At 46.8% G+C, this 14,447-nt stretch overlaps 1 protein-coding gene across 2 annotated transcripts in view; it reads right to left on the bottom strand.

Annotated features, from left to right (window-relative positions):
* Positions 1-1,530: 1,530 nt before the first annotated feature.
* The window catches only part of LOC139664234 (collagen alpha-2(VI) chain-like), a 13,319-nt gene continuing 402 nt past the window's right edge, over positions 1,531-14,447 (bottom strand). Inside the window, exons 2-32 of one of the 2 annotated variants that reach the window (XM_071542986.1) lie at positions 12,541-12,632; positions 12,310-12,410; positions 11,725-11,868; positions 10,664-11,026; positions 10,531-10,551; positions 10,362-10,427; positions 10,162-10,260; positions 10,019-10,045; positions 9,849-9,875; positions 9,685-9,729; positions 9,504-9,557; positions 9,343-9,405; positions 9,164-9,226; positions 8,927-8,980; positions 8,795-8,830; positions 8,638-8,700; positions 8,392-8,454; positions 8,220-8,282; positions 8,045-8,107; positions 7,877-7,927; positions 7,696-7,794; positions 7,527-7,589; positions 7,289-7,324; positions 7,127-7,172; positions 6,887-7,039; positions 6,628-6,722; positions 5,635-5,816; positions 5,359-5,537; positions 5,166-5,204; positions 2,972-3,306; positions 1,531-2,598 (exon numbers count right to left, since the gene is read on the bottom strand). In XM_071542986.1, coding sequence (XP_071399087.1) covers positions 2,332-2,598; positions 2,972-3,306; positions 5,166-5,204; positions 5,359-5,537; positions 5,635-5,816; positions 6,628-6,722; positions 6,887-7,039; positions 7,127-7,172; positions 7,289-7,324; positions 7,527-7,589; positions 7,696-7,794; positions 7,877-7,927; positions 8,045-8,107; positions 8,220-8,282; positions 8,392-8,454; positions 8,638-8,700; positions 8,795-8,830; positions 8,927-8,980; positions 9,164-9,226; positions 9,343-9,405; positions 9,504-9,557; positions 9,685-9,729; positions 9,849-9,875; positions 10,019-10,045; positions 10,162-10,260; positions 10,362-10,427; positions 10,531-10,551; positions 10,664-11,026; positions 11,725-11,868; positions 12,310-12,410; positions 12,541-12,616 — 3,036 coding nt within the window. In that variant the 5' untranslated portion in view covers positions 12,617-12,632 and the 3' untranslated portion in view covers positions 1,531-2,331. Of the gene's footprint in view, positions 2,599-2,971; positions 3,307-3,415; positions 4,817-5,165; positions 5,205-5,358; positions 5,538-5,634; positions 5,817-6,627; positions 6,723-6,886; positions 7,040-7,126; positions 7,173-7,288; positions 7,325-7,526; positions 7,590-7,695; positions 7,795-7,876; positions 7,928-8,044; positions 8,108-8,219; positions 8,283-8,391; positions 8,455-8,637; positions 8,701-8,794; positions 8,831-8,926; positions 8,981-9,163; positions 9,227-9,342; positions 9,406-9,503; positions 9,558-9,684; positions 9,730-9,848; positions 9,876-10,018; positions 10,046-10,161; positions 10,261-10,361; positions 10,428-10,530; positions 10,552-10,663; positions 11,027-11,724; positions 11,869-12,309; positions 12,411-12,540; positions 12,633-14,447 lie in introns of those variants that run through there. The other variant, XM_071542987.1, reaches the window with a different exon arrangement.

The following is a 14,447-nucleotide window of genomic DNA, read 5'->3' on the forward strand; positions in this document are numbered from 1 at the left end:
ACTGATCTCACCTCAATACTGGATCTACGTGCAACACTGACAAAATGTCCCATGTATGCCTACATAATAGATCGATACTCACGGTTACCGCAACTGTTTTGCAATGCTTGCAAGAGACCTTTGAGCTTTTTTTGTTAACAATTCTCAGTTTATACAGACTGATGTGCACCAATCCTCAATAAAATGGAAAGTGTAAAAATACATGAATAAGTAATAAATAAAAATAAAAAAAACTAAAATAAAACTAACAGGCGTATACACTAGCTATTACAACCTATGTACATACATTCAAGGTTTTACATATATTCAAATAATAGCTTATTATTTTATGTATTTAGCAAATGCAAATACTACATTCAATGTTAAACAATGAATATCTCGCTATTGGTCTTTTACTCATTTACATTTACGTATATAATGTTTACCATACCAGAATACCAGGCAATGATTCTCGCCAAAGCCGGGGTCCTGTGAGCAGCATCAGCATGTAATTTCTACGGTGTCCTCGCGAGGTCAAACTGCCCTCCCGTACAGGCAGTCGCTTGTGGACAAAAACGTCTATTTCTTTTCCATTAGCTTTATTACTTGCCTGCATCCTGACTGCAGCACCATCTTTTTATCAGATCAGCAATTTGTTTCATTCTACTGTGATTTATGTAGGAGTAGTTGACTTGAAGGATGCTCATAGACAGCCTATTGTTTCTACTGCATTGGCAATGTTGCTGATGAAATGGTGTGACTGCACTTAGCTGCATAGCTCAGTTATTTATGGTCACGAAATACTGATTCAGAAAGTAGATTATGTACTTAGATTAGATTTGTTGGTTTTACTGGTTTGTATTTCTCTGTCCAGCAGAGGGCGCCAGATACATAGACAACTGAGGAGAGAGACAAGAGACAGAGAAGTGTTGTTTATGATGCCCTCTTCTCTGAGCCGCGTGTGTGTGTGTGTGTGTGTGTGAGAGAGAGAGAGAGAGAATCAGATGATTATTTGAGCAGCAGGTTAACCAAGTGGTTAGAGAGACCATCATTCAACTGGAGGACCCAGGTTCAATTCCCTGTGTCAACCAGCCAAGTGTCTGTGAGCAAGACACTGAATCCCTACCAGCTGCTGTTCTGCAGCTGAACCCTGACCTCTGACCTCCCTGTGGAGGAGATAAGAGAATCTACCTCAAGGGATCAAAATAAAGTAGCAGCACGTTATTATGTTGGGGGAGAGGGGTTAAAGGTTTCACTTTATAAGTGTAAAAAAATATCTTTGTAATATTTATGATGCATTCGTTTTTCTAGGAAATAATGAATATGTATTGCTTTCTAGACAGCTTTCCATGTTTAATTAAGAGAAATAACTGTAAATCACTGTTTGCTGTTACCATGTGTCATGAGTAAACAGCACCATGCCATTTTTAGGGTCAAAACAGGTTTTCCAAGGGCTGAGAACCACTTCGCTACTGCTTAGATTACAGAGGTTTAATGACAAACTGCAGATAGATCAGGTACACATGAACATATGCAAATACACAATACATCTTTGGGTTCACCACATTAGGCTTTATTGAACTTCATGTATACAAATTTGTTTCTTTTTGCATGTGTGTCCATGTATGTATGTGTAAGTGTCTGGGTGTGAGCATGTGTGTGTATCTGTATCTGTGTGTGTGTATGTGTGTGTGCAATTATTGTGTGGTTGATTTTGGGGCGTGTGTGTGTGTGTGTGTGTGTGTGTGTCTAAATGATTGTCTCGTCCCGTGAACAAACTACAGCAATTACAGTTATTACTTGATGTAAAAAGGTTTTCAGAATCGGTAAGACGGCTTTGTTCTGTTTTCTACATTAGCACCTTTGTGTAAATATTGACTTAGTGAGAAAGAGAGAGAGAAAGAGAGAGAGAAAGAGCACTCCTCTGCAAATAAAAACCAATACAAAACAAAACCAGAACAAACAAAAAAATAAAACAAGACCTACAATTTGTCTCCTACACATTCAAATATCCATACACCCCTTCTCTACTTTTGAGTGTCTTTGGTTGGAAGTGCTGACCATAGATTTAGAATGAATAGAACAATGTTGTTAAAATTAACGTTGCATGTGTCTGTGTGTGTGTGTGTGTGTGTGTGAAACCTGCCATCTGCTCGTCCTACATGGAATGTTTTGACTGGGGTAAATGAACCTGTACCCATAACAACAGGATGTGTAGCCATCTCAGTGCCTCACATCCAGCAACGACAATGATCATAGCGGTTTCGGTGATGCGCGCACACTGAAGGAGCCGGTCCGTCTGTTCATTCTATGGATTCTAACTCTATGGCGTTGAGCTTTTGCAGTCCCTCACTAGCATATCCAGCGGACGAAGCGCTCAAAGAACGAGGGCTTGTTCAGCGCGGCGTAGTCGTCGCCCCTGAAGATGGCCGACGTGTCCCCTAGCGCCACCTTCCGCAGCACCTCCTGGTCCGTGTCCCGGCCCATGGCGATCACCGTGGGAACGCCCTCCGCCCGCCGCATGGAGGACACGCCCTCCTCCAGGCTCTCGCCGGACGTGATGCCGTCGGTGATGAACACGAACGACAGCTCGGCGTTGCGGCGGGCCAAGCGGCTGCCCTGTAACGAAACACACGTGTAATGTTACGGACCCCGTGGAACGGCATCTTTAGGTCCTTGATTTGATGAAACAGGATGTCGGGGCGGGACATAATGCGGGGAGGGGCCGTTCAAAAGTCTAAACCAGTGGAATATGAGTCAGGGAGAGATTTGATGGGAGGGGTGGAGAGGGACTGTTCTAAAATCTGTGTCTTTTTATTGGTTGGAATTTATATTTATGCTTACTAGTGCAGCATGAGGTCACCTGTAAAAGATGCTCTGTTTTCCAGGAAGTAATGGGAGTTCATTTCATAGCGACTTTAAATTCACAGATTACCTGCATACTGAAAATGACAGTAAAACATAACCAGTGTGTGTGTGTGTGTGTGTATACCTGTGACATCACCAGGTTGTTGACAGCGTGGATGATGGCGCTGCCCAGAGAGGAAGAGGAGTCCAAGTAGTTCATCGCCGCCAGCGAGTCCGAGATCACCGTCAGGTTGTGCGTGAGCGCGAACTCCACAATCTGCTCTGACTGGCTGCCGTACTGCAGCAGGGCTATGCGGGCGTTCCTCTCATCCGATTGGCCGTTGGCCAGCGTGAGGCGGCGGGCCACGTTCTCGATGAACTCTTTGGCCCGGCGGTGGTTCTCCAGGCCCATCCTCTCGGAACCGTCCAGGAGGAACACCACATCCACCGGCCGCTGAACACAGCCGGCCACAGCAGGCTCTGGAACCCGCACACGCACACACACACACGTGCGCGCACACACACACACACACACACACACAGCATTGTAAATCAGACATGTTATTCAGTGAGTTACAGCTTGCACACAGACGCTCGGAGGCCAAAGCCAACAAAAAATAAACAAAGACATAGTTGCATTAATAGTAGTTGCAGCCCAGCTCTTTGATTTCAGCTAAACTTCCTCAGATCAATCGTGGCCACATCAGGATAGCACTGTTTCAATTTGCTGTTCCGCTTTATTCTCTTGAGATGAAAACATGAAAACATTCCATTCATACAAATAAAAGTATTTCACATCAGCAAGTTGCAGTCACAGAGTGTACATGATACAGTAACATATTCACTGGAAACCCGCTCTGCGGTAGTCGTTTCCCCACGAAACATCATGACAGCCTACTCTACAAGCCAAGCTACATGCGAAACATGCACCGATCACATTTAACTGCTGTTGTAAAACTCCCTTTTTGAAATTACATTTCTATAACATACAATAGTTCCTTCATTGTCAGTGCCAAGGCAATCAAGCAAACATCAACATACACCAGCTTCTGACTCATAGGCAGTATACTGTGACATTCATAAAACCAGAATATTCACCACATGTGGAGGCCTTCTCATACCAACATGAGTCATTCACAAAAGTAAAGTAACAGCTGTAACCATGGATATGTGCAAAACGGCAAAACAATATCATCGGAGTGAATCAGCGAGTTAGCGGTTCACAGTGGAAATGAGGCTTCGACATTGAGCCGCTGTACACAGAGCTGCATGAATGGCTCTATAGACGACTCTGCGTCCAGCGGATGGATGACATCTGTTTTCCATCAGAATGGAAAACGTCCCTCCCCAAGGTGGGGAGGGGAAGATATATATCATATTTGCTAACAGGCATAGTTTTCTGAGAGACCGTGAGCGCTGTGTGTGTTGTTAATTCAGAAATAATCTAATCAGGAGAGGGAGCTGGCTGAATCCTCGTTTTGAGTTTTGCCCCGCCACATAATTACAAGAAAGGCTGCTCTGAAAGCTTAATAAGACAGGGCCAGCTTCATATCATGCTATCCTATTGCATCAGCCCAGGGGTAAAATGTACACTCAGACATACAAAAGTGCCTAGTTTGAATAATATGTCCAGCAGTAAGCTTATTAGCTATTGGCATCCATAAGGAATGTAACGGCGAGGTAGCATGGTTAGCATGTTAGCATTAGCAGAGTCCTAAGGCTTTCTCCGGGTCGCCCATAATGTCTCCGTAGACGTATTTGAAGGAATCGATGAACAGCTGGGTCCATTGCTGCCTGTCCCCTCCCTGGGCCAGCTTGGCTCTCTGGGCTGTGTAGGCCATGGTTGCCACGCCAACCCCGTACTGCTGCTCGCTCAGGCCGTTCAGCAGGCTGGCCACACCCTCCAAAGAGGTGGGGACCAACGAGGGGCTGCCTTCCTCGGCCAGCGGCTTCCAGGGGGGAGGGGCTTGCCCCGCGCTGACGCCCCCTCCTGCAACAAGTGGGCGGAACAACATTGTGGGCGGTGTCCCACAAACACGACGCATCAAAACATCCAGAAAAGATGCAGCTAAAATGGCCCGAAGGTACAGTACACGGAGTTGCACTGAATGGGGGTACAGGTCTGGTGTTGTATTGGCTTTACAGCCACATGAATTATTCGCACAGGTATAGTTTTGGAACTGTGTAAAAAGCCCAGCCGAACCACATCTTGTCTAAACCGTGACAATCGTGAATAGCTAGGTTGCGGCCAGCCGGGCCTGAAGGCTGAATCGGCATGTAAAAACTTGAAGAGGACACCGAGTTAAACTGATACGATGCATAAGGGATTCAAATCTTACCTGATTTACATGGGAGATCAGGACACACGATGACGGGATCTGGAGCAAAGACAGGGAGAGAATGTTAGAGAAATGGGACAAAGACCAAAAGTTGTTCACCTGCTCCTCATAGTTCAGTATACAAATATTTATGTGTACATAATGTGTGTCTACCTAAGTGTATAGGTGTGTGTGTGCGTGTGTGTGTGTGTACCTGGGCACAGCACGGTCTCGATCTTGTCGATGAACTCTTCGGCCACCAGGTCGGCGAAGCGCCTCATGCCCAGCACCCTGCCGTCCTTCTGGCAGGCGATGCTCTTCAGACTCTCATTCTCCTCAATCTGGTCGAACATGTCTCCGATACCGATGGCGCTCACATCCACGCTGGGATCACTGCACACACACACACACACACAGACAAATATGAACAATGAAGTAAAACTTTCTTTTTTTTTTTCCCTCCCACATAAGACAATCCTAAATCAGGCACCTGCAGAGGTAGGTGAGCAGCGAGTCGTCGTCTCTGGGGTCGAAGCGTCCGTCGGTGATGACGACCACCGTGACGTTGGCCTTGGCCCGGCGGCTGTCCCTGATCAGGTTGTCGTAGGCGTACTTCAGGGCGGACGGGGTCCACGTGCCTCCGGCGATCCACTCCAAACGCTTCACCGAATCCTAAACGGAGGACAAGGCAGCATGTGAGTGCTATGCAGGAGTAGCGTTTAGTTTAGGGTGTTAGTTTAGGTGTAATGTAGATGAGTGTGGTGTGATGTGGTGGTACGTAAAAAGGTGATTTAGATTCTTTAAAGTAGCCGCCCTTTGCCTTGATGGAAAGGCAAATTCTTTGGGAAGAAATTCAAACGTCAGCTTCACTATTTATATTTGTCTAAAAAACTAATTTCAAGCATTTAAGCATTTAGATCAAAATGGCTTTAAGATTAAAAAAAAGCCTAAAACATAGTACATTCAATCAGGTATGTCCAAACTTTTGACTGGTCGTGTATATTTGCAGAATAGTATTGATTCATGTTACATTACTATGTAACTTACAAGATGGGCAAACTGAATTTAGGTGGGTTTACCCTCCATTGCAACCATGATGCTATGTATTGGTAAATGCCTATAGGGAGATGCACCCGTATGCATCTGTATTCATGTGTGTGTATGCTCATGCGTATTGCGCAGTGAGGAAATGACTGTCAGCTGGTGTGAGCAGACAGCACATCTGGAGGGAAAGAAAAACATGAAAAAGAAGAGGAGGAAGGAGGGAGTAAATGAGTGGCTCATCAGAGGAATATGGTAACAGCTCATTTGTTTGTCCTTAAAGTATATGACATGTGGCGGCTGCAGATCTGAGCCGAAATTAATTAAGAAACATCTGGAGATGCTGTATTACTCCCACACACACACTTCAAACTTCACTGCAGACACTTAAGTGTGTGTGTGTGTGTGTGTGTGTGTGTGTGTATGTGTGTGTGTGAGACACCTTGAAAGCAGACAGTGAGTCAATCTTGGGGTCGTTGAGGCGGATGGCCTGGAAGGTTCCACTGTGACTGTACTGGACAACTCCCACTCTTGTACCTGGGAATAAAAACACACTTTGTTGCACATGCTCAAGACAGCATTAGTCCACTAGAAGAATCTCAGCGCCTTGATATACCATCATCATCATGCACATTCCTCCGGGGCCGAACAAAACCACAGAAGGCAGCGACACAAGTGTGTGAGCGTGTCAGTACGTCTACCTGTCTCTGAGTTGGGGTCTTTGGCGAAGGATCCCAGTCTGTTGATGGTGTTGATGACAAAGTTCTTCTCCAGGGTGAAGTTGGTCAGACCCACCGACTCCGAGCTGTCGATCACGAACACAATGTCCAGGGGCCCGCACCGCTTCTCACAGTCTGCACACAGAAACACACACTTTAACGACCTGACAGCTTAGCAGAGCACGTTCAGATCATGACATGTAACGCGCTGATCCGACCCACCGCAGCAGCCGCACGTCTCCCTGATGTAGTTCATGACGTCGCACTCCTACAATCACAAAAAAAAAAACACACACAACATCACATCCACAGCTCTATCGGTCATCGGTCTGCATTTCTCTTTATGTGCCAATGCCACTCGAATTAGAGATGAAATGCTCTTACGGTGAGGCCGGGATCTCCCTCGGGGCCGGGGTCTCCCTGTAGAGGAAGAGAGGAAAACCACATCACATCCTGCTATTCACATTAAAAGCCTAATTCAATGTCTGGTTTGTGACAGTCAGCGGATATTGCTAGTTTGCATGCAAATAAACAAGAAAACATCAGCTGGTCTTATGTCTGGGTTTATTTGTGTCAAGTCTGGGGGGAAATGCGCCTGTGTGTGTGTGTGACAGATGCTTACGTCACGTCCGCCCTCTCCTCTTGGTCCTCTCTGGCCAGGTTCACCCTGAGGCCCAGGCTCACCCTGTCGCACGCAGAGAAATCAGAAACATATCACATAACTATACTGCGTATGCACACCCAGCCCTCCAGCAACGGGGGGGAACGTCCAACAGTAAGGCGTCACTCACCGATTCTCCCGGAGTCCCTTTCTCTCCAGGGTCTCCCTTGTGACCGCAGTCCCCCCTGCTGCCGCGAGGTCCGCGGTTGCCCGTCTCTCCTCTCTCGCCCTGCGGAAAGAGAGCAAGTCGGTCAGTGTGTGTCGATCCAGCCGGCTGTTTTCTAAGGAGACGGAGTGTGTGTGTTCGTTACCGACGGTCCCCTTGGTCCCGGATAACTGAAGCCAGGTCTTCCGGGGTCGCCCTGAATCGAGAAGAAATAACGTCAGAGAGGCAGACACTAGAGACATGCACCCAGACAAAACAAACGCGCTAACACACACACACACACACACACACACACACACACAGATATGCACACCTTTGGTCCAGCCGTCCCAGGCTCGCCTCTTGGTCCAGCATCACCGGGGTCACCTCGGGTTCCCTACGACAAATAATCAGGCATTTTTGATATGAGGTTGTTTGAACTGGATTTGAGACATGTAAACTATTCTAAACGGACATGCACAAGCTTAGCGAAGTGACCTTTGACCTACATTTCTCCCAAGATCGCCCACTGTCCCCGGTGGGCCTCTGGGGCCCGGCAGGCCGTTGTCTCCCTGTACAGAACAGACAAGAGTTTAGGACAAATTAAAGAGAGGAGTTCAAGTGTGTAAGGGTATACACATAAATACAAAGAGTTTGTAGTGATTATAGAGTTCTCCTCACCTTTGTTCCCTTGTTTCCTGATTCACCTGGAAGTCCTCTCAAGCCCTCTGGCCCCATTTCACCCTGAAACACAAAAGCAGGTGGTGTAGGTGAGATAAAATACGAGGCCAATGTCTTTCCCAGAGCCCCCTAGTGGTGGAGTGATGTGTCTGTGAAACCTGGCGTGAGAGAAACAATACGAGCCAAGCCAAATACAGTAGTTCATTAAGGAGATGTGGTTCGCAGTCGTGTCCATGGAAATGATACCTTGTCTCCTTTAGTTCCGTCTGGTCCTTGAGTGCCCTTTGGCCCAAAGTCTCCTCTTCTCCCCTGGAACAGAAAACCATCAGATAACAGTAAGTCAATGCGGATACATGCATGTAGGGGGATCATGGTGGTATTTGGGTAAATCGGATGTTCTCACCGGCTCTCCTTTGACTCCTGGGGATCCAGGGGTTCCCTAAGAAAAACAACACACAGGTGAGCCGCCATGTGAATGAGTGTAGGCTTCCATGTATTTTGGTCTGGCGGGGATGAAATGAGAAATGAGTCTTACTGGGCCTCCTTTCTGTCCAGGCAGGCCAGGTGAGCCAGGACTTCCCCTCTCTCCCTGTGGAAGAGACAGCAGAGCTTAAGCTTTCACCTCCGACGCTTTAACATTTCACTTTACCTCTGAAACTGTATGTGTCTCACTCTGTCATTGACCTTACACAGTATCCAGTATCTCTTTATTCTGACTGGCCGGGACCAAACTCAGAGAGTAGTACTTAAGTTGCGTGACGTTCTGCTTTACCTTTGGTCCGAGCTCGCCGGCTGGGCCAGGTGGACCTGATCGTCCTGGGCGACCGGAATCTCCCTAGAGACAGGACGCACACACACACACACACACACACACACACACACAGTCAGAGTTAAACCACAGGCTGAGCGACCGATAGTGTTTTAACTGGAGGGTGACTGCATTTCGTGTACCATCTCTCCATCAGCGCCAGGGAGACCGCTTCCACCGACGTCACCAGGGTGACCGTCAGGACCCTGCAACACATCACACACACACACACACACCATAAATAGGCCATAACACAACTAAACGTGGATGTACTAACAATGTTACAATGTGTTGAGCATCATACTCTGTCGCCTGGGTCTCCTTTGCAACCTGGAGCGCCGATCCGTCCAATTTTACCCTGGGAAGAAGAAGAGAAAGAAAACGAAAATGTAACCACAAATGAAAAGCGTCCCATGATACTGGAGGGCGAGTTTCATTTCAAAATGAGATATCCGCCATTTGAAAAAACATAATATGGCTCCTACCTTCTGTCCATCAGTCCCGTTGCGTCCTCCGAGGCCGGCCACGCCCTAACGAGAGAGAGATGAGGTCAGAGGTCAATCAGAGGAGAAAGACCAATCACAATCCGGAATGAGTGACGACTAACAGACCGGGTTAGTCAATAAAGCAAGATAACAGGAAGACCTACCTTCTTCCCCTCGGTTCCGATCTCTCCCTGTGGGCAGACGAAAGAGAACAATCATTTTGTGTACAGTGTCATTGATAATCCACAATCAATCGCTACTTATCCATTAATATATTCATAAGTCAATAGCCATATAGAATAATTCAATCCAAACAAACACACTGCCACCTCACCTTGTCGCCTCTAAGACCTGGCTCTCCCTACAGAGAGGAAAAAAGGAGGAGCCGTCGTCAGTTATTACCATGTAGAAACAAACAAAATTACCATGTGACATATCGCAATGAATGATGGGATAAGTGAATGTGTGGAGTCTCACTTTGCCACCGGGCTGACCGATGGGACCCTCGATACCGGGGTCTCCTGGGCGACCCCTCTCTCCTTTCAGACCCGGGTCTCCATTGTCTCCTTTAGCTCCCTGCAATCAACAAGTCAAATGGCGTGAGGATGAAGGCGGTTGGTGTGTAAATCTCCCTGTGTGTGTGTGTGTGTGTGTGTGTGTGTGTGTTTAAGACTCACTTTCTGCCCCCTGTGGCCTTTTGGACCGTCAGGCCCCTGTGTCTCCAGACAGGACACTTTGTAACACTGTATGGGAAACGGAGAGAAACTGTCAGTGACCACATCATCCGAAACACCCAACATTTGCTCCGTTCTATCGCCGATCGTTCAGTTCTGTCTGCCGTCTCACCTCTACGTACGCCGTGTGGATCTGTGAACGGAAACGAGACAGAAGCGTAAGAGAAGACAAGCCACCAAAACACCATTAAGACAACTGAGTGTGTTCTCTAGTGGGTGTGTGTGTGTGTGTGTGTGTGTGTTACCATGGAGTTGATGATGCGGTCGATGGTGGCTTCCTGGATGATGGCTCGGCCCTGGCTCAGGTCCACGGCCATGAAGTCCCTCCTGTAGACGGAGGCCGGAGAGTTGGCGATCTCCCTCAGTCCCGTCTCGTCCACGTTCTTGGACGCCGCCACCACGAACATGCGGATGCCCTCGTCGCGGGCCCTCTCCGCCGCCACCTTGATGCCCCAGCACGGGTTCGCCGTCACGTGGCCGTCGGTGATGACCACGGCGAAGCGGAGGGCTTTGGGGTGGGAGGGGGCGCGCAGCATCTCGTGGGTCATGTTGGTGAGGGCGCAGTCGATGTGGGTGCCCTTACCCAGGTAGCGGATTCCCTTGACGCCCTGCAAACGGCGGCAAACGAGTCAATGGAGGGTTTTTAAACAGGCGAGTCATTGCTGTTTTGGATGTTTTCGAAATTAAACGGTGCGCTAGGATAGAAACTGTCTGAGCGAGTGAGTGCTCCATATTTGAAGACGTCACATTTCTGGGTGTTGAAATTTTTATTTTTCATTCCATTTAGAGCATTTAGAGCTGCTAACATGTGAAGTTGCGTAGTGCAACTTTAACCAATATTTCGCTTGGACCCAGTTGCCTATTTCCCAGATCAAGGTCAAAGTCTTCAAATACCTTCTTTTTTTTTTTTAAGATTTATTTTTGGCATTTTTTTTTGCTTTATTCGACAGAGTTAGTGAGAGACAAGAGGACATGGGAGAGAGAGAGGGGAGGACATGCAGCAAATGACTGCAAACCCGGGTCGCTGCGGGAAGGACTGAGCCTTATGGTACGCGCTCTACTCGGAGAGACCCCGGGGCGCCCCAAAGTCTTCAAATACCTTTGTGAGCAAAAGCAATTCAGCAGTACTAACTGAAAAACTATTTAAAGCATAGTAGCTGCCATTGCCCTTAGCAAAATAAAAACGATTTAACCTTTAATCAATAAGCATCACTGGAGTGTGTGTGTGTGTGTGTGTGTGTGTGTGTGAGTGTGAGTGTGAGTGTGAGTGTGTGTGTGTATGAGTGTGTGTTTGTGTGTTACCCACCTGGATGAAGGCATCCTTGCCTCCGATGGGGGCGAACATCTGTTGTCTCTGGGAGAAGTGCAGTCCACCGATGGCCCAGCGGATCTGAACGACGCCCCTGTACTCCTTGTCTTCTAGACGCTCCGCAAAACGCTGTGCGAAGAGCTGCAACACACACACACACACACACACACACACACACACGACATGACATGACATGACATGACATGACATGACACGACATGACTATAGGTGCTGTCAACTTGGTCAACTGTCAGGTCAGGTGGTATAGCGTTAAAAATAATGACACTACAATAATAATACAATATGTATTAGGGGACACACATTAACTATTAAATATTGGTTTTCCCTCAATAGTTTAATAATTTCCCTCAATAATATGTGATACTGGCACCTTATAAGCCCCAAATAGTGCAGAATAAGGTGATAATAAGTAGATGGTAATGACTAATAATGGACCAATACACTACTAATATGCATGTTAATAAGCTGCTTATGAATACGTAATATGTGTTCCCTAATCTAAAGTGTTACCCACAATACTATTCTGTGCTGAGGGTGAAATAGTGAAGATGAAGTAGGAACCTTGATGCTCTCCACCAGCGAGCCGGGCGGCGGCTCCTGCAGGGCGATGGTCTCAGATGTGTCGATGGTGAAGTACACGTCGATGGGACACTCGTGCTGCCCTGGGGGCAACACAGACACCCACGCATGAAACATGTGAAAACTCCAAAAATCAGTAAAATGAGATGTTATGGGCATCGCACTGTATTTATGGGTGTGAAGCAGCTAGGGGTTCAGGTTCACAGCACTCACGGTTGCACTGGGTGGTTTGGGCGTGAGTCAGCGCTCCGAAAAGGAGGCACAGCGCGATGACCTCTAACCCCAGCATCTTCCTCTGCTCCTGTCTGACAGTATGGAGGCACAACACACACCCGAGTCAACAATCTGTTTCTTTCTTTTCTTCCGTTCTTTCTGATCATGCTGTCCATCATTTCATCATTTCACCCTTTCAGAAAACCGAGGGGAGGAATCATGAAAACGCGAAAAGAAAAAAAAAAAACAAGCAAAGGAAAGGAATAAAGGAAATGGAGAGAAATGTATTCTGATAGAAAAGTCAACACACAAAGAAAAAGAGGGCCCTATTTAAAACAAGCAACACTGTAATAAATGTAGTGTTGGTTAGTTGACTGGCAAAGTCATGCCCAAAAAGAGTGGAGAAAAAATTGTATGCCATGTTCCCACCTCTAGCAAACAAAAAAAAGGGAAAAAATAGCTCATTTTCATTTTTTCATGATGTTGACGATTCAGTTAAAATTCTACTTGTGACTCCGTCTAGATTCTACACCTGGTATCAGTTTGAGTGAACTGTAACAACTGCAGGCCATGTTGCCCAGGGGAGCAAAATGGCTGCCATACAGTTATGTAATACGCTTGAAAGCATCATACGAGTTGAACATGGCTCTTCTCTTTTGTTTTTAAGTGACAAATGATGGAAAAAACAGTAGCTGGAAGAAGTGAATGACCTCAACAAACTATCACACACATTAAGGACTAATATGGAAAACTGGATGCAGGCCTCAAAGCACCAGACTAGATAACTGTAACTTGTTAGGCAAATACTATATCACAAAATAAAAGTAGATCCACTGAGTCTATTGAGGAATACACTGTTGGAGCAAATGGACCTTGCAAGCCTGAGGCTAACTGACTGATTAAAGGAACTAACTGTGTATCTTAAACATAGAAACTGAACAATCATCTCACCTTTCCAAAAAGATGGAAAAATCACAGAAATGTCGCTTATATAAAAATGAGCAGGCCCTGGCTATCTTTGTTTAGGCAGTGGGAAGCGGGCTGCTGACCATATGAATAAGCCTCACATTTTTTTTTAAACCGCAAGGTCCCAGATTTCACAAGGCCTTGGTCTGCTGCTTCTGTCCCTCACGGCCTCTCCAGCACTGGGAGGGAGACATCAACATACAGCAGGCCTACTGCCTATCCATTGCCATGTACATCCATACAAAAGGCCTCAACCGTGCAGGTGTCCTGCAGTGGGCCATCTTCGGCAGCTGATGCCCACCAACTGGCCTCAGTCTACTTCTGCACCGCAAAAAATCTCCATCTCCACAAGTGATTTAGTCTAGTATGGAGTGTTAAAGGATTACTTTTCTTAAAACAAGTGAAAAAATCTGCCACTGGGGTAAGATAATTTCACTTTTTTCCAGTGCAAATGAACTTGTTTCAAGAATTTTCTAGAATCAAGTAAAATCTTGATACGAGTGCAGTATCCTGCCTTATTCTGCCTTGTTTTTTGTTGATATTATAATTTTCAAGAAAATTCTCAAAGCAGGTGAAACCGCATTGGAAGCAAGTGAAATTATAATTTTCCACTTGCTTTAAGGAAAACATGACTTTAGGACTCAATTCCAGACTGAATGGCTTCTTCCTGTAAGATGGACATTTTTGCAGTGTGCCCACCAACCAGCAGACCCTGAGCCGCACGCCCTGCTGTGGCTCCCTCTAGCGGACAAACACAGGTACTGCCCGGCAGGCTGCAGAGCGGTGGAGTCGGATCAGCGCCTGGTCCCACTCCTCTCCCACTGCCCAGGCCAGGGGGGGCGAGTGGGGATTCTCACAGTTTCTCATCATTGCACAGGTAAATATCATGCAAAAAACACACTGAGATAACAACGCTACTGATAAAGCCTTTGCCCACCACA

Source organism: Centroberyx affinis, unplaced genomic scaffold, assembly GCF_046629955.1.
Source record: "Centroberyx affinis isolate AG114_WGS23_722 - 3 ecotype Tasmania unplaced genomic scaffold, CSIRO-AGI_Caff_v1 ptg004204l_1, whole genome shotgun sequence".
In the NCBI taxonomy this organism is placed as follows: Eukaryota; Metazoa; Chordata; class Actinopteri; order Beryciformes; family Berycidae; genus Centroberyx; species Centroberyx affinis.